Below are 19,434 nucleotides of genomic sequence, written 5' to 3' on the forward strand. Positions count from 1 at the left end.
TTTGTTTGCTTTCTACAGTGATAGCATCAGGAATGCTATACACAGTTGTTTTTTTTAATAAACTTAGTATTATGATCACTTTAATCATGCTGTTATCTATAAAATCATTTATAATAGGTGTATCATGTTCCATTGAGCACATATGCCATACTGAAATTTAATTTGTAGTATATTTCCTACTCAAGAGCATTTAAAAATAAACTATATCAGTAAATATCCTTACAAATCAAATTTTATGGACACACATTATATCCTTATGATCATTTCTGAGACATGGAGTTATTGGGTTGTAGGTCATACTCTTTTTTTCATGCTTTTTCATACACATTGCCAAACTGCTCTCCAGATAGTTGGTACCTTCTGAGTGCTTACTAGCACAGGCATGGTCTTTAGTTAAGTCCTTGCCTATTTGAGGTGCGAATTCCCCTTCTCTCCAGTGCCTCTAGAACCATCTCTTCTTCCTTCCTTCCCGATTTTTCTGTTCTTCTGTATCCTTCCTCCTTCCCACTTCATAGAAGCTGGATTTGATCCAGGTTAGAGAAGGAGCTATTTCAAATGCTGTTTACCTCTCTCCATTTGCTTCTTAGTGCATTTGCTGTATAAAATACTCTTGAGGCTCTTTTTTATGGCAACCAAGTTTTCAAAAATCATGCTCTTTTTTTTTTTTCAGTTTTGTAAATTCTGATTTTTGCTTTAGTGATTTTTAGTAAGCTTAGTCTATTACGCGTGTGAAGTAACTACAGTGGTTAAGAGAACTACTATCCCTAATCCAGGAGACTGGGTTCAGATTCTAGCTCCTGTTCTTGTTGAAGAGAACAGCTTTCTTCAGGATTTTGTGAGGATTTAAAGAGGTGATGATTGTAAGTGCTTCATACACTGCCTATCATATAGTGAGCACTTGATTGTCTAGCTTTTATTATCATCTCATCTGACATAAGTGTGAGTGAAACAGGGATTATTTTTCTCATTCTATATTTCAGGAAATGATATCAGAAAGATGGAATGCTTTTCCTATTGTCACGTCTAGAAAGTGATGATGTCTGGATTTATAACTTATGATCTGTAGGGACTGCTGCAAAGTAGGAAAGCTAAAGTGAACAAGAGTTGTTTCTAATACTTAGGATAATACACAGAAGATCATGAAAAGTTTGAAAAGCTTTATATACAGGGGCCTGAGAGGTAAAGCTTCCAAAAAGTCTTGACTGGCCTACCAGCAAGTAAGTGAGAATAGTTCCAGAAGAGAAATGGTTCCAGTGCCTTGTGGCATAGGACAGGTTGCATTTTAAAGTTTAAGAAGACTGAGCACTAGGATCAAAACATTTAATAGATTTCTCTACTTTGGTATAAATTAGAATGGAGTCCTGTTTTAAGTATCTATGTTGATTAGGTTTTTATCTTAACTTGTTTCCGACAGGGCACGGTGCTGATGTGAAGTGTGTAGACTGGCATCCAACGAAAGGGTTAGTTGTTTCAGGAAGTAAAGATAGTCAACAGCCAATCAAGTTCTGGGATCCCAAGACTGGGCAGAGTCTTGCAACACTGTAAGTGATAGGAACCCCACCTTGATCCTTAAAAAAAGGGGAGCACAGCTGACTGGATTGTTAACTCTTAGCCTTCTTTCCTCTCATGTATTCCTGAAAAAGTAGTGTAGACAGTAGATGGATTCTTATCTATAGGCCTTTTATTTATTAAATATGGTTTCTCTCTGAATTCCTCATCAAGTCAGGCTTGATGTTTGTTCTCCCACATACATGTAAATTTAATTTGGGTATCGTGGGGGTGAGGGGTAGGGAGGAGGTGGTTATTACTACCACTCTAGGTTACTCATAACACTGATACACTTGGCACTATATAGAGTTGATATGTGTGCCACGTGTGAGACAGCCCCCTTTCTCCTTCTCCCTACAGCTCTTCAGAGGTAGGGAGGGAAAAAACAGAGGGAAACAGAGAAGTTTTCCCTCTGTTTTTAAATCAGTTTTAATTTTTTTTTCTGAGGTGTTTAGTTACAATGCAGCCACATCGTAAAATTTTCTCTTTGACTCATCTGTGAACATTCACAGTTCATTTAATATTGATTGATTGTTGTTGATTTTTTTTTTCCAACTAAGCAGCTGTTTCCTAGTCCCTCTGATTGAGAACTGAGCCACGTCCAGAGTGAGCTGGTTGGCAGCAAGGCTGCTTTGTTGCACAGCTCCAGTGGCCACGAGCAAATAGAACACGTTGTTAATGGTGCTCCTAGGAGACGTGTATTGTCCTGGCCTCAGCAGTTGCAGAGTCTTTAGTTCAAATTAACCCTCAAACTGTCTCAAGTTCTTTTTTAACGTTTGACTTAATAAGAGCAGGTTATTGAATTTCTAAAATTTAATGAGTTTTATTGTATATTAATTTATGTGTTCAAGTGCTTTCCTTGCTTCACAGATAAAATTTTCTACCCAGTTGAAGTTCTGCTGCTGTTTTAAATTGGTCAGTAAAAACTGCTTAGATAATGGACATTATTTCTGTCTTTGACCTATTTCTTTCATGTATATTTTAACGGTAGTCCTGTAATGTTACATGCGTTATTACTTCTAGGCCAGACTTCTTCCATCTTGACTACCGTGTGCTTTTCAAGAAAATGACCATTGATTTACACTTGTTTTGAATTCTGACCAAGGATTATATTCTTGGTACTTTGTTTCTAGTCATGCCCATAAAAACACAGTAATGGAAGTGAAATTAAATCTCAATGGCAACTGGCTACTCACAGCATCACGTGACCACCTCTGTAAACTTTTCGACATCCGAAATCTGAAAGAAGAGCTTCAAGTCTTCCGAGGTCATAAGAAAGAAGCTACAGGTCAGTAGCTATGATATGCTTCTCATTCTATCACTGTAGAATTCTGACATCCTAATAATTTTGTTTTTCTCTATGTTTTTGTTTACAGCTGTGGCCTGGCATCCTGTTCATGAAGGACTTTTTGCCAGTGGAGGGTCTGATGGCTCTTTGTTATTTTGGCATGTTGGGTATGTGGCACTCACTACATAAAGAAGTTGTAAATTATATGAAGACCACACCCGAAAGTGAAAAAAATGATAGTGTGTTGTATTTTTCTCTGAGTGTTCATATGTCCTGTATCTGTAAACCCAGTTTGGAATAGAAAACATAGCACTTCTCTTTCTGGCTATGGAAGTCATAAAGGGAGAGGAAGACCAACTTCCTTGTTTCCTGTGATAAGGTAATTTCTAAGGCACTTCCCCTCTGAAGTGCTCTTTGGAAAAATGTTATTGATCACAACTGGGTACCTCTGAAACATGTGGAATTGACCAGATTGAAAGTTACCAAGTTTGGTAGCTTTGTATTACGCTAAAAGAAAGTACCTTCTTTGGCAGAGGAGAAGCTGAGTAACTTTTGTGAAAAAGACTGCTTTCTGTGGTGCCGTTACAGAGTAGAGAAAGAAGTGGGTGGAATGGAGATGGCCCATGAAGGAATGATCTGGAGTCTGGCTTGGCATCCCCTTGGACATATTCTCTGCTCAGGCTCAAATGACCATACTAGGTAAGCTTTATGTCAAAAGTAACGAGGAATTGCTGTGTTTATGGAGCAGCTGGAGATAAATGCATATTTAGTCCATTCATAGATGAATGTATTTATTTATTTTCTAACTTACTTTTAAGGACATGTTCGCAGTGGTTTATAAATACACATATTACAAGGAGATTGAGTATTGAATATGACTTTGTTATTTGAATTTTGTTTTACCTTCTAATTTGAAAAAAACTCTCTACATTAAAAATTTTTAGAATGGGGCATTTTAAAACTTTGTTGTTTTTGCCAGAGGACTGCTTACTACTACTGTTAAGTGCCCAGAGATACACTGAAACTCTGCTCCTCTCCTCCTCCCTCCAAATACTTTTATTTTGACAGCAAATTTTGGACCCGAAACCGACCAGGTGATAAAATGCGAGATCGATACAACCTCAACCTATTACCTGGAATGTCTGAAGATGGAGTGGAATATGGTGAGGTTCTTGCATGTTTATTCTTCTTTGAAATATGATATTCTGTAATAAAAGTGTTAAGTATTGAGAAGATTATGTAAAATGAATTTTAGTTTTATAGTTTATTGATTTATGAATCTCTAACAATTTTTATCAAGTGTTAATTTTATTGGCCCACTACATTCATGAAATCTCTATTAACAATGGCTATATTCCTATTTATAGATGACCTTGAACCTAATAGTCTGGCAGTAATTCCAGGGATGGGAATACCAGAACAACTAAAATTAGCTATGGAACAAGAACAGATGGGTAAGAGAAGTTGTTCCTATAAATTTAACTTTTTCTGTAATTTTACCTGTTTCCTATAATTGTGATAGTAAGTTATTTTGAAAATGTCAAAATGATGTATGTTGAGAAGCATTGATAAAAGTGATATAAGCTGTATAATATTTAGAATTTGTTCTTTCAAAAATACATTCACTGGTGAGGTGGCCATTTTCTTTCATTTCCTTGGCTAACCGCTTCTCTTCTTGGTTGCAGGGAAAGATGAATCAAATGAAATTGAAATGACAATTCCAGGTTTAGATTGGGGAATGGAGGAGGTAATGCAGAAGGATCAGAAAAAAGTGCCTCAGAAGAAGGTTCCGTATGCAAAACCTATCCCTGCTCAGTTCCAGCAGGTGAGCAACTCCAAGGGCACCCTCATCCCCTCCCCATGCCCTCCTCATGCGCTGGGGAACTGGTGAGTCTCACTGATGTGCAAGGATAGGTCTCCCTTATATTATCTCATCTGTTGAAGGTATGTCTGTCTGTACTATAGACTTTCTGGAGCTTTCTTCACGTATTTCAGGCATTATTAGACATAGTCTCCATCTGCTGCTTTGCAGTTAGTGCTGAGTTTGTCATGAATCTTCTCTGGATATTCTTTTATTCTCACCTTGTTATTATCCAAGCTATTGGAAGAAGAAAAGAGACTTGGAGTGGAAAGAGTATGTTGACATTCGTCAGCATATTTTTTCTGTCTTCCACTTTGTTTGTCCCTCACACAATGTGCAAAAGTGTACACGCCCTTTTGAAGAGGCAGGCAGGCTTTGCATCTTAATAGCATGTGAAATCTTGCAGCTTTTTCAACTTGGCAGTTTCTACCTAGTAATGTGCTTTGCCTAACTCTATTCCTGTGTCACTAAGAATTAGAGAATTAGAGTTAGAAATAAAGATAATTCACCAGCTGCATGAACTTGTATTCACCAGGTTGGAATGAGCTGGTGATATTATAGAATGGTTTTCTCATTCTGTCATTATAATTTACACACTTAGGGTATACTTTAATGTTCTCTTCATTCCCAAGGCATGGATGCAAAATAAAGTTCCAATTCCTGCCCCAAACGAGGTATTGAATGACAGAAAAGAAGACATTAAATTGGAAGAGAAGAAAAAAACACAAGCAGAAATCGAACAAGAGATGGCCACATTACAGTATACTAACCCACAACTTCTGGAGGTGCGTGACACTTTTGAGGGAATTCAAGATGATCTAAGAAAGTAGTGGTTAATGCTTTTTTATTGATCTGCCCTTGAGGAGAAGGAAAGGAACTCTTACATGGGTCAGATGAGCAGTATAATTTCTTATTGCTACATTAGGAAGCTAGTTTCTAGCAGAATCCTGTTTCTAAGACTTTTAAAACCAGACCAGTCAAGCAATGAGTAGACCTCAGTTGAACATACATTTTTAATAGACAAGGTAAAACCAACAGTTTCAATTTGGAGTCACATATTTATCCATAGATAAAAGAATTTTCTGTTAGCTTTAGAGCAGGTGGTTTGTTCTTTTTTTTTCTACCTTGGAAGCTACTTAGAATGATAAAACACTAGTAAATTGTTGTGCTTTCCCCGATCAAGATGGATATGAATAGTCCTGGCTGCTGTTTCCCAGCACCTGGAAAGAAGCATTTTAGAGTCTGGAAGCCTGAGTACCTTCAGAACATATGAATATCATATGGATTCTAGTTATAGTTGGGGCATTAAGAGGTCAATCAATAATGTCTTTATGTTTGTTTTGAGATTCCCCAAACTAAGTGATAGTAATAATGTCATATTTATTAGCATGCCTTTTCTCTCTTTCTTTCTAGCAACTTAAAATTGAAAGACTTGCACAGAAACAGGCTGAGCAGATTCAGCCTCCTCCTTCATCTGGCACCCCTCTCCTGGGACCCCAGCCCTTTCCAGGACAAGGTCCAATGTCTCAGATTCCTCAAGGTTTTCAACAGCCTCATCCATCTCAGCAGCTGTCAATGAACATGGCTCAAATGGGGCCTCCAGGTCCACAGGGACAGTTTAGACCCCCTGGACCACAGGGACAAATGGGACCACAAGGCCCTCCACTGCATCAGGGAGGTGGGGGGCCGCAAGGATTCATGGGACCACAAGGGCCCCAGGGACCGCCCCAGGGGTTGCCAAGGCCTCAGGACATGCATGGGCCCCAGGGAATACAAAGGCATCCTGGACCTCATGGCCCTCTGGGACCTCAAGGACCACCTGGACCCCAGGGTAATGCTGGTCCTCAGGGTCATATGGGTCCTCAGGGCCCACCTGGCCCACAAGGTCACATAGGCCCCCAAGGCCCACCTGGTCCCCAGGGTCACTTGGGCCCTCAGGGACCTCCTGGTACTCAAGGTATGCAGGGACCACCTGGTCCCAGAGGAATGCAAGGACCTCCCCATCCTCACGGGATACAAGGCGGGCCAGGGTCTCAAGGGATCCAAGGTCCTGTGTCTCAGGGACCTCTGATGGGATTGAATCCAAGAGGAATGCAGGGTCCTCCAGGCCCCCGAGAGAACCAGGGTCCTGCTCCCCAAGGGATGATGCTGGGTCACCCACCTCAAGAGATGAGAGGACCTCATCCTCCAAGTGGACTGCTGGGACATGGCCCTCAGGAGATGCGAGGTCCTCAGGAGATGCGAGGCATGCAGGGCCCTCCACCCCAAGGATCGATGCTGGGCCCTCCCCAGGAATTGAGGGGGCCTCCAGGCTCACAAGGTCAGCAGGGGCCGCCCCAGGGCTCTTTGGGACCTCCACCCCAGGGTGGCATGCAAGGGCCCCCTGGACCTCAGGGACAGCAGAACCCGGCAAGAGGGCCACATCCATCTCAAGGGCCAATACCATTCCAGCAGCAGAAAACAGCTCTGCTAGGTGATGGGCCCCGGGCCCCCTTCAACCAGGTATTACTTATTTCCAACTTGTAGATATTACACTTTGGGAAAATACACTCCACACTGAGGCAGCACTTCAAAATGCTGTGAAAGGAAGGAACAGCTGGTGTAGACGTCTCAGGTAGTGACAGTGGCTTGAGAATAGCATCATGGCTGAAGGAAGAAAGAGTAATTAAGTAGATCATTAAATATATTGCAACAGAATCTTTACTCTCAGCCTCTTCCAGAAGAACTCCCGATTGAATACAGTTCATATTTGTCTCAGGGCTCTAAAAGAGCTGTGGTGCTGAGGAGGGAGCATGGGGGCTCCAGGTCTATTCTGCTGCCTTTTCTGGGCTCTTTATTTCATAGGCTGGTGTTTCATGGGCTTCCAGACAACTGAGCCACTGCCTGCCAGCTCTACTTTTAAGATAGTCTGGGATGTTTAACTCTTGAATATACTGTAGACTATGTTCTCACTATTTTCATTTCCTTGAATACTTTTAGAGATATGAGTTCAGAATTGCATGTTTTCAAATGGTGACCCTTTGGATGAAACTCTATTCAAATTGTTTTTAGTTCACGTATAAGAATATTTTCAAGAGGAAGTATTTTTGCAGAAATTTTCTTGGCTCTCTTTAGAGATTTCTGTTACTGTCAGCCAAGTTTTTTTAAACCCATCTGCTGAGCTGTGCTTGAGAGGTAGTGGAAGTTCAGTTTTCTTGGGCCGAATTACAGAAGAATGCATGGGCACTGTTTGGCTCTGTGGGTTTTTATGTTTTACTGAATTTCATAGTCTGAAAGAATTATTTGGGTAAGAACAACTTTGTTTGTGTCCTTGAAGTCAGTCATGGACCAAAGTGAGTGAATGAACCACTGTTGATTCCCTGGGTCTTCACCTTTTGAAAAGCACTTGATTCCCGCCGAAGAGGGCCTGTTGTGGATGCTGTGTGTAGAACATACACCACCTCTGAGTGTCTGTGATGTGAAGGTGACCAGTGGATTCACCGAATTAAAATAACTAGATTATGGTCCTCTTCAGCACATCTTCCAGAAGTTAAAAATGGCATAGCAATGAAGAATTTGATGGCATTTGAATCTATTTCCAGAATTTATTGGGCACATTTCAGAACTTAGGATGTTTAATAAGTCTAAGTTTACCATCCAGAACTGTCCTAAAACTTAAAAATATTTTATATTTTATTAATACAGTGTATATTTGTGTGTGTTTTTTATATTCAGTTCAGTTCAGTTGCTCAGTCGTGTACTACTCTTTACAACCCCATGGACTGCAGCACACCAAGCCTCCCTGTCCATCACCAACTCCCGGAGTTTTTATATTATATTTATATTATAAATATTTATAATATTTACCTACCTAACCTTATGTTAGTGAATGAACAGCTTTCATTTTGTAGGCTAAAAATATGATGAACTTTAGCTATCACTTTGCGACTGAAATTATATAAACGTGTCAGATTCCAGAGGACAGGTCTGTGGGAACAATTTAATGTTTTTATTGTATCATATAGTAGAAGATTTTAGACATGAAAAGCAAAATGGCTCTAAAATTTAATTTACCTGTAGAAATACTGGAGTGAAAATGGAGGATTAATACATTAGAGGGCATTTCACGTCTCAGAAGTTGTCTGATGAAAAGCTTTGCTTATATTTCTTATGCTGATATCTGACTTTCTTCACCTTGATCAGGTCAGTTATTTAAGCCAATCATTATAATTGGTTAAATTTAATGGAATTGCTTTCAAGTGTTAAGGTGATAACATGAAAGATGTTGAAAAGAGCTGCCCTCCAGTAAAAGGCACAGGACACAAAGGCGTGTGGACGTTAGTGGTACTGAGTCCATGGTGGCAGTGTTTAACTGCGGAGCTTGAGTGAGTCCTGCCGAGGCTGCTCTTGTAGCTAGTTTGGAATGTGAAAGCAGTTTTGCTGTTGATGGTAGGTTCAGTCACTAATGCATTTTTTATATGAAGGAATGACTAGATGTATATTTGATTATTTGTCAAGAGTCCAGATCCAAGATCACTGGACAGTGTGGGGAATCAGAATTTAGAAATGGCTAGGTAAAAATACAGAATATTATTTATTCTGTGGAACAAGGACTAGGAACAAGCTAAGGTTGAGCTCTGGGGCTGCAGAGCAAGGAGGTTATGAGGATCAGAGCAGCAAGTACATGTCAGACAGAAGCTGTGAGAACTCAGGAGCCCTGCTAGCGAGCAGTGGGTGCTGGGCTCAGGGGAGTTAGCCAGTAGAGAGAAGGCAGTGAAAGGAGAGAGCAGTGAGTGAGCGCCTTGCTCAGCAGGGGGCCCTTTCCTATGCTCCTGCCCCCATCTTTTAAACCTAGTCATAACCTTTTGAGAGGATGAATTATTTTCTGTAGCTGGAAAGGGATTATGGATGCAAGAGCAGAGTTTACCTGTCCTGGAAGGTCTCCAGGTCTTTACTTTTGCCAGAAGTTCCATCTCTGTGTAGTGTTGTTTTTATGTTATGATTTCCGACTTTCCATTGAGGTTTTGGCTTGGAATTACAACTGAAGATCTAGCTTTAAATAAACCTATCAGCAGGTTTGAAATATATGTTTCCTTTTATTATGGTCAGAGAAATATCTTCTTTCCCCCAATATAAGGACGGTTCTGCTAGCTGTTTATGTATTGCTGGAAGATTTGCGGCAACGTAGTATTTTTATCTTGTCACATTATGATAAAATTGCTGTTCATGAAGCATAAGCCTTTGATTTCACACCCCCGCTTTAAACACATCTTTTCAGGAAGGACAGAATGCAGGCCCCCCACCCTTGATACCAGGACTAGGGCAGCAGGGAGCACAAGGTCGCATCCCCCCTCTTAACCCTGGACAAGGACCTGGCCCTAACAAAGGTAAATATCTGCTCGGCTGAATAAGAGATTATATTCTACCTCCTTTGGGTAAATTTTTCAATAGTTTTACTGGTAAGTAATTGATAGAATGTGATCATTTGAACCTCTAGGAAAAATAAGAGCATAGTCAATTCGGTCATAGCTTTGCCTTATGCTGTCTTCATAGATTTGTTTTGGTTAGCCTGAATGCTGCGCAGAGGGCACAACTCCTCACTACCAGAGGCGGGAGATGAAACCGCTTGGACAGCCACCAGGAGAGCAGGGCCTGTGCTGCAAGCCAGCCTTGTCCTCCTGGGAATGGGAGTGGTTCCTGTGTTAATCCAATGCAAGTGTATCTTTTTAGCATGCCAGAAAACTGAACTGTTTCGGTCTGAGTTTTTGATGGGATAAGGAATTCAGTTTTAGCAGTGTTTCTAGTATTATCCCTCCTTCCCCTCAAGTTGTGTCAGGCAGTGTTTCCTGGTGGCATTGTTCTGTACCTTTGAGAGGACGAAAGCTGTGTTCCAGTGTGTTGTGCCCCAGGTTGTGGATACTGTGAAAAGCAGAGTTAAGAATTTTCAGTGTAGGCTCTGTGGACATTAAGAATCAACCCTGAGTATCAACAGGGGGCACGTGCAGGAGCCACCATCTTGTTTTGCAAGGTGTTCAGCTCTCCCAGGAGTGTGGGAAGAGCAGGAGTGCAGTGGGGAGGGGCAGCGGCTGGAGGCAGTTAGAGGGTGGGGCTGGGAGGGACGTGGATGGATGGAGTTGCTGCCTTTTCACGGAGGAACACACCAGAGAATCATGAATATCGTGGAGACATCACTGCAGAGAAAGAGACCCCTTTTCAGTTGTAATTGGCTAAGCCCACAGCACCTTGTAGTACATGTGAGGTTCTGCCCAGATTTGATCAGATTAGGCAAAGTCCTTGTCAGCATATTCAACCCCGGGGCTTTGGGAATTTAAAGCTTAGCTGTGAATTTATGCTATTTGTTAGAAATAGGAAGGGAGAGGTAAAAGAATTAGGAGAATGTTTCTTCTAGTCTTACCAAGTGGAAGTGGTGACCACCAGGGAAAAAGAAAGCATCAAGAGCCAATCTCTGGATTTGGGGACCCTGAGAAAAGAAGTCTGTTACCCACAAGGTACAGCCATCAGCAAACTGAGAGCCTGCCTCTCTCCCTCTCCCCTACCTGTGTCTGTCTCCACCTACTTCCCTTTCTTCCTCGCTCTTCCCCTTTTCTCTTCACTGCCCCCCAACCCCCACCCCTCTCCTCTTCCTCCTCTCTTTCTCCTCCCAGGGACCAAAGGGAGAAGGGGGAGCCGAGAAGGTGGCCCTGCCATCCCCCACTGGATTAACCAGCGCCGCCGCCCGCTCACCGGCGGCCACATCCCTTCTTATTTGTAGTGGTGGGTTTCTTTCCTTGGAGGAGCCAGGGTACTTTTAAGCATGGTAGAGGTAATGGGAGGATTGTTATTCATGGGTAAGTCCAAATGGGATGTGTTCAGCTTCCTCAGGTCAAAGGTCTGCAGTGTCTGAGGTCACACCACTCTACGTGAAGTCAGAGAATGAGCCATTAGCTGCAGGATCACACTGGGAAGTGAGGGGCTGTTTACCAGGAGGAAATGAGCCTTGAGGTATTTGAACAAAATGGCAGCTTAGAAGACACTTTCCTCAGCGTGGGAGGACTGGCTTAATGGAAGGAAAGTAGGCAGAGGGGATGGAAAAAGCTAAAGAGAAGAGACTTGTCTAATGATGTTTTTAGAAGGAAAACACTTCTCATGGTGTATTTTTCTACTGAGATTTCCAAGTTTTTTACCCATGTTGAATGATGAAGAGGAATTGAAATGGCTAAGAGAAATGAGTAAAAATGAAAGAGGAAGGTGTTGGGAGGGTAAGGATTACGACTGTGACGTAAGGAAAGGAAGTTTGTCTTTATTGCTGGGAAAAAACAGTAAAAGTCATGAGCTGGGAAAGTGCAGGGATGACATTTTTAGAAGTTAGAAGCAAGAGTGTCCGTTTAGCTACGTACCTTAAAAAAATATTTGATTTAAATTGTATGTTGACAGAAAAGAGATGCACATTTACAATGGCTGCAGTCATCATTCAGTAGCCAGGAAAACAAACCCCTTTACAGTTGGGAGATAAACAAAGTGTAATTGGTCTCTTTCCATTTTTATTCAGTAACTATACAGCATATATTAAAATATTTATTAAAAGAAAGCTTTAATTTCCAAACACTGTGAAGAATGGTGATGATACTGTGATGAAGAATCCAGAAAAAGTGTTTATATAAACCCTGAAACTGAAGGACAGCAGGGCACCCAGCAGTTATTAGAGAAGCCCATGCTTCCACGTATGCTACAGAGGATTTTGTTAAGAATCAAAGCATCAGCTAACAAATCAGGTTAGATGGACTAGGAGTTAAAGGAAAGACCTCAGGGCAGTGTGGGCCCAGTGGCCCTGTGGTGGGCTTTGCAGGCTGTTACAAGTGCAGAGGTGAATTTGTTTACTTGGCTTCCTGGCCGAGCTTCAGCATGAGTTCCCTGGGTGTGGAGCAGTGGGCCCAGCAACACTCTGAAGGAATGGGGGCAGGAAGGGAGGCTTATCCTTATACCTGTGATGTTCTTGTGTTCTAAATGAGCCTTCACTGCGGCTGTTGAGTTGCTTAGCCAGTGAATTGATGAAGTTGAAATCTGTATCCCCAAACCCTTGTTCTTTTCATTATATGATGCCTTAGAGACATTTGTCTCCTAAGTACGCTGGGAACCAAGGAGGGAAAACACTCTCAATAAAAGACTGCATTCTGAAATTTTAAGATGCTGAAAATCAGACCTGTGTTGACAGGACTCCTGGAAGACAAGGTAAACATCAGTTTTGTTTCCTTTAGGTGATTCGCGCGGCCCTCCAAACCATCACATGGGCCCAATGTCAGAGAGGCGGCACGAGCAGAGCAGCGGCCCTGAGCACGGTCCCGAGAGGGGGCCTTTCCGGGGCAGCCAGGACTGCAGGGGTCCCCCTGATAGGCGTGGCCCTCACCCCGAATTCCCTGATGACTTCAGCAGACCAGACGACTTCCACCCTGACAAGCGCTTTGGCCACCGGTTACGAGAATTTGAGGGGCGAGGAGGCCCTTTACCACAAGAAGAGAAGTGGAGGCGTGGGGGCCCTGGGCCTCCATTCCCCCCTGACCACAGGGAGTTCAGTGAGGGGGATGCCCGGGGTGCAGCCCGGGGCCCCCCAGGGGCGTGGGAAGGCCGCAGACCTGGAGACGACCGCTTCCCCCGGGACCCTGAGGACCCGCGGTTCCGAGGGCGCAGAGAAGAAAGGTGGGCCAGACACTGTATGGGTCCATGTCCTCCTCCCTGGAGCTTCCCGTCTGTTCTGTCCACATGGATCTCTCTCCTCCTTCACTGGGGGAAGAGTGCCCTCCCCTCTCTAGGTTTTGTGTTTAGACCTAATATGCCTTTTAACATCTGTGTGGTTCTTTATTATCTCTGCAGTTTAGAAATCTTTTTGCTTATTTCTTGGTCCTTTTAAACAGATGGGTGGGCCTGTGTACTATAAAGTTACTTGGATTTGAATAGAAATCTCCAGGTTCTCTTGGTTAGAATGATGAAATATGAGACATCTAGACAGAGAATAAAGGAATTATTGAGTAGATAGTTTTTGTGTAATTGCTTAAAGATCTTAACAAAATGCAATCAAGCTGAAGAATAATCTTGCTGTTCAAATAGGCTGAGGTCAGGCTTGGACACTTGACTTGTTTGGGGTAAAAAAAGGAATAGAGGAAGTAGGGAGTAAAAAGAATTAGTGAAATCTCAAGTGAGACTCAAAATAATCAATGATAATAATTATTTGCTGTGTGCCAGATGTTACTTCATTCAGTTGTTGCCGTGAGTTGTGAGTTTAGGTGTTACTGTCAGCCTGCACAGGTGAGGGATGCCACTGAGAGAGCAGTTGCTTGACTTTGGGAGGTCCCATGGATGGTACGTGTAAGAGCAGCTCCCGGTCTGGCCATCCAGTTGGCAGAGCCATGCTCTGCTGCGCAGCACCCCTGTCTTCCTGCCGCAGTCATCTCTCCCACGTCTTTTCTCATCACTCTATGATTGTTGCTAGTAGGTAATTGAGGTGAAGGTTGGTGATCTCCGTTCTCATGGGTATGTTAGAAAAGAGTGGCTGATAACACGTCCAGGGAGGGTGAAACGGAGGGGTCAAGGGAAGCAGCTCTTGGAGGGGAGTTTTTAATAAAAAGATTTAAGAGCTCACTAAATGATATCCAAGAATTCACTCTTTGAAGTGGCTTTTTATGTCTGCAGGAGCCCCATTTCCAGTGGCCTTGGCACCAACATAACGTTCACTGATTTCTTGAATCTCTGTCTGTGCACAGTTTTAGATTTTACTCTGTTTGTGTTTTATTTCATTTGTCAGTGACAGCCCCACACCTAGACACTGTGCTGTTCACAGTTTGTACTCCTCTTCTGACATGCCAGGCGTATCCTGCTCATGTTGTGCTTGCTTTTTCCTTCGCCAGGAATACAGTCTCCTAGGTGTTTGTGGCTCACTGCACTTGGATCTTTCTTCCTGTCCCTTTCCTCTGCTTTATGTTCCTCAGAGCACTTAGCAGTCCTTGACATGAAGTGATATATTTATCTGTGTATCACTTGTATCTCTCAAAACCGTGGCACATTCCTGAAGGGAGGTCCTCAGAGCCTAGCGCAGTAGTGGTGACGCCCTGTGGGTGCCCAGTGACTGTTGAATACATGAATCTGTTACAGAGGGAGATATATTTTAGAGGGGTCAGCTTGTTAGCAGATACACTACTCAGCTGACAGATACGGACTGAGGGGTTTCAACAACAGAAATTGATTTTTGTCACAGTCCTGGAGGCTAGAAGTCCCAGATCAAGGCCCAGCAGTGTAGGTTTCTGGTGAGATTTTTCTTCCTGGCTTGCGTACAGGCACCGTCTCCCCTTGTCCTTGCGTGATGGAAAGAGACTGAGCAAGCTGTTTGTGGTATCTCTTCTTATTAGAGCATATATCCCATCATGGGGCCCCACCTGCAGAGCCTCATCTAACCTAAATAGCTCTCAGAGGTCCATTTCCAAAGTCACTTTGGGGGATGGAGCTTCAGCATATGAATTTTGTGGAGGGGACAAAAACATTTAGTCCGTAACAGGAACTATTTTCTAACTAGGGCAGATTAGATTTCCTCTGTCCTTCTGTAGTCAGAGCAGTTGTCTAATGGATGCCTGGATAAGAGAAGAGTCCTGCCATGTGTGGGGACTCCTCCCTGAATCTGCCTCGGGGGAGGAGCGCCCTCTGCTGACACTCCTGCTCCACTTCTCGCCCCTGTCAATTCTGCCCTCACCCTGAGTGGTAAATTCCCAGCATCTGGAGTACCCCTCCTTGGCTTGCAGGAGCACGGCTCATTAAGTTACAAAACAGGTGTTAAGAACACATCTAGATCGTTGGAATGGTGGAGTGAAACAAGGAAAGCTCTTTACAGTAAAACAGCAAGTTACAGATGCAGACTTAGAAAATCACTTATTTTAAGCAACCAGTGTCATAATTAATTCAGGGAAGGATCCTCAGCAGATACGGAAAGCCATCATCAAATAAAAGGATTGTGGAGAATCAGTATATTTTCACACTGCCCAGGTATCACTCCACAGATTACTTAATTGCAAAGGAGAAAGTGGACCTTTACAACAGTGAAATTTGGTTGCCATATCACTTTTACATCCTAAACAGTGAGACAGACTGGCATCACTGTGAAGGTATAAGAAGTTTTACCAGAAACGTTTTACCTGAATCTAATCATAGGAAAATCAGAATTCAAATTGTGGAATGGTATGTAAAACCCCTGTATGGACCCTTCAAAAATGTCAAGGTCTATTCCAATAAAAATTAAAAAGTCAAGGTCACAAAAGATAAAACACAAGACGGGGACTGTTGTAGATTAAAGTAGACCAAAGAGATGGGACCGCTGAAAAACAGTGTATGATTGAAAACTATAAAGACACCTGTAACGGACATTTTGAGGACAGAGAAATTAAAATTGGATTGTGTATTAAACACTATTACATGTTATTTAGAATGATAGTAGTGTTGTTATGTAGGGGAAAGTCCTTATTCTTAGAAGAAATCTACTGAAGGATGAAGAGGTGAAGCATTATGTCACAGCTGGTTTTGAAAAGGCTTAGAAAGTGAATTAGTAAATAGATAGTGAAAAGACAAGGTTTGTGTGGCAGAATCTTAAGAACCGATTAATGAATTGTGGTGAAGAATGTCTGGGCATTTGTTGCTCTGTATGAAATTTTTCAAAATGTTGGAGTATAAGATAAACAAATGGAAACTCGGGAGAAAGCAGAAGGCCTGGTGGGCCCTAAGCCCTTGCCCCTCTCTGATCCTTTCTCCAGTTTCCGTGGCCTCTCTTGGTTGCTCACGCACCTTTCCTACTGGCAGGCCCCTCTTTCTGCTTCCTCACAGGCTTCTGCTGCAGCTCTGGCACCCCTCATTAATGGTCCTGCTTCAGTAGCACTCCTGGCCCACTTAGTTTCCCAGTTCAGAATTCTTGAGAGGTGGTGACATGGTCCACTAGCCCAGGCATGAGATGGTCACCTTGGCAGTGGTGAGCCACCCACAAACCAGATGCCTTCCTGTCCATCGGTCAGGTGTGGCTGGGGCCACTGGTGCAGGTTATGGCCCCTAGGCCTGCCCCTGAGTAGAGAGGTGGACCAGGGCACATGGCAGAACAGATGCCCCCAAACAAGTCAAGTACAGTGAGTAGGCATGATCTCTAGTGATCTCTGCCCCCTCCCCCCGCTTTTTTTTTCTGATTATGTAAGCCATGTTTATATATAAAAATGTGAATGGTAAAATGAAAAATATTTGGGAGGCAGAGGTAAAGAGCCTGCACTGAGTGTCAAAAGTGGCTGAGTTTAAATCCCAGCACTTAACCATGTGTCCTTAAATAAGTGACTTAACTTCTCTGAGTCCTGTGTAAATAAATACTCAAGGGTAGAATAGTCACTTTCATAAGGTGGTTGTGACGATAGAACAAATGAAATAATACACTGTAAAGCACTTGGCATGAGATAAGCACTTTAAAAATGCTCACTGTTATTATTCCTAAAAGCCTAAAAGAAAATTAAAATAACCCCACATTTTAGTACATTGCCCTCTTGCCCGTATTTACCTGCCATATTATAAAATGGGTACTTTAAAAAATACTTAATTTTGTTTTGTTTTTCTCTCATTCAACATTGTATCATATTTCCTCACATAATTAGGCTTTTTTGAAACATGAACTTCGACCTACAAGGTATTCCATTAGATGGATATGCTGTTGATTTTCCCTAACAGCTTCAGAAGAGGAGCACCCCCAAGACATGAGGGCCGTGCTCCCCCCAGAGGAAGAGATGGCTTTCCTGGGCCCGAAGACTTTGGACCAGAGGAGAATTTTGATGCTTCTGACGAAACAGCCCGAGGAAGGGATCTCAGAGGTCGAGGTCGGGGTACCCCCCGAGGTGAGCTGAGAACCATGGCTCTGGGAAGGACAGGGATGAAGAGTTAGGTGGTTGTGAGCACGCCTGGAATAGTCTGTGACTGTGGTGGTGTTTTGTTTCACTGTGTAGGAGGAAGGAAGGGTTTGCTTCCCACTCCTGATGAGTTCCCTCGCTTTGAAGGAGGACGGAAACCAGACTCCTGGGATGGAAATAGAGAGCCAGGTAAGGCAATAGAGCTGCTTGTGCCTTAGGGTTGCTCTGACCGACAGTTCTCAGAGTGTGGTCTGAGGACTCTCCCAGGGGTCCACTGCATTCTCTCTTCAGCAGCTCACCTCTCCCTGGGAGGCTGGGTTGTCTTCATATCTTTAACCCACAGTGTGGACTGAATGCAGGAGCAGGTGGGGACTTTCTCCTGCTGAGCCAGATATTAAAGAGATTTGTCAAAATGCCACTCTTTTCACTAAACAGTTTTGTTTTTGGAAAATATAGTTAAATGAACGAAAGTTTTCTCAGTCTTAATTTCTCACATGGCAGATGTTGTTAGAACTCTCATAAATTAAATCTATTTGGGGTCTTCAATAATTTTTAAGAGTGTGAAGACGTTCTGAAACTAAAAAATCTGAGAATCACTTTTGTGGACCTTCCCAACTCCTCTTATTTTAGGGGGTGTGTTGATTCCTAATCTTGACCTTTCTGTGTATTCATGATGTCATTGGCCTACGGCGGGTATTTAGGAAATGTTTCTTGCGTGAATGAATATTTGTTTTCAAGTTGCTGCTTAACAGTATAATTTCTGTCTTCTTTTGATCACATTGTACTTTAATATGGGGTTCCCCAGTGGCTCAGCGGTAAAGAATCCACCTGCAATACAGGCGATCTGGGTCAATCCCTGGGTTGGGCAGATTCCCTGGAGAAGGTTATTCTCCAGGGAATCTGGAGAAGGTTATGGCTACCCACTCCAGTATTCTTGCCTGGAGAATCCCATGGACAGAGGAGCCTGACGGGCTAGTCCATGGGGTTGCAAAGAGTTGGACATGACTGAGCAGTTGAGCATGCGTGAACGTACTTAAATATAATGGGATTGTCAGATTCTTAGCCTTGTGGATCTGTGCTTCCTATTTTAGGGCCAGGACATGAACATTTCCGTGATGCTCCCCGCCCTGATCATCCCCCTCACGACGGTCATTCCCCAGCTAGCAGAGAACGGTCCTCTTCTCTCCAAGGCATGGACATGGCATCTTTACCACCCCGAAAGCGCCCCTGGCATGATGGGCCGGGAACCTCTGAGCACAGAGAAATGGATGCCCCAGGAGGTCCTTCTGAGGATCGAGGAGGCAAAGGTAAGTGAGGCTGGTGATTACAGCTTGGGAGCTGTGGGTGCTACAGCCCTGCCAGGAAGGCTTCAGGGTTACTGGAAGCCCCATCCCAGTGTATGCCTGTTCTGTCTGTCCCTACTGGGGCACCCCACACTGGGGTACTAGGGGTCCTTTACCCTCCAGGGCTTAGACTGCAGAGATACATGTTCCCAATTGTGGTGCAGCCAGTGGATGACTGCAAGCTCAGTCTCTGCACAGGTCTCCTCCACTTGCTTCCAGGAGTGCCTGGTTTGTTCACGTTTTCCACTACGGCTCTTTTTCAGACTGTCCCAGCACTTTCTCTGCTGATCTGTGAGACTCTTGCTCTGATTGGCAGATGTGCTCTGGTAAAGACTGCTCTGAGCCCTCGGGGCCGTTGTCAGGGGCAGGGAGGATTATCTTCTCTCAGGTTCTGTGCCTTTGTTTTTAGAAGGAGCTCTGCTTGTGGCCAGAGTCACAAAGACTTTGGGGAACATGGTCTGGAAGTGGTTTTCTTTTCATGGGGGCAAATGTTGCAGTGTCTGTCAT

At 43.3% G+C, this 19,434-nt stretch overlaps 1 protein-coding gene across 8 annotated transcripts in view; it reads left to right on the plus strand.

Moving 5' to 3' along the window:
- Positions 1-19,434, plus strand: part of WDR33 (WD repeat domain 33) — a 108,572-nt gene that overhangs the window by 88,413 nt on the left and 725 nt on the right. For 3 of the 8 annotated variants that reach the window (XM_019968979.2, XM_070801686.1, XM_019968963.2), the window contains 14 exons: positions 1,415-1,541; positions 2,682-2,836; positions 2,925-3,003; positions 3,425-3,535; positions 3,905-3,999; positions 4,204-4,290; positions 4,522-4,661; positions 5,330-5,482; positions 6,111-7,199; positions 9,955-10,063; positions 12,932-13,370; positions 17,409-17,572; positions 17,681-17,773; positions 18,676-18,891. In XM_019968979.2, the coding sequence (XP_019824538.1) occupies positions 1,415-1,541; positions 2,682-2,836; positions 2,925-3,003; positions 3,425-3,535; positions 3,905-3,999; positions 4,204-4,290; positions 4,522-4,661; positions 5,330-5,482; positions 6,111-7,199; positions 9,955-10,063; positions 12,932-13,370; positions 17,409-17,572; positions 17,681-17,773; positions 18,676-18,891 (3,057 nt within the window). Of the gene's footprint in view, positions 1-1,414; positions 1,542-2,681; positions 2,837-2,924; positions 3,004-3,424; positions 3,536-3,904; positions 4,000-4,203; positions 4,291-4,521; positions 4,662-5,329; positions 5,483-6,110; positions 7,200-8,756; positions 8,880-9,954; positions 10,064-11,085; positions 12,906-12,931; positions 13,371-17,408; positions 17,573-17,680; positions 17,774-18,675; positions 18,892-19,434 lie in introns of those variants that run through there. The other 5 variants (XR_011570223.1, XM_019968985.2, XM_070801712.1 and 2 more) reach the window with 5 other exon arrangements.

Source organism: Bos indicus, chromosome 2 (genome assembly GCF_029378745.1).
Source record: "Bos indicus isolate NIAB-ARS_2022 breed Sahiwal x Tharparkar chromosome 2, NIAB-ARS_B.indTharparkar_mat_pri_1.0, whole genome shotgun sequence".
NCBI classification, from domain to species: Eukaryota; Metazoa; Chordata; class Mammalia; order Artiodactyla; family Bovidae; genus Bos; species Bos indicus.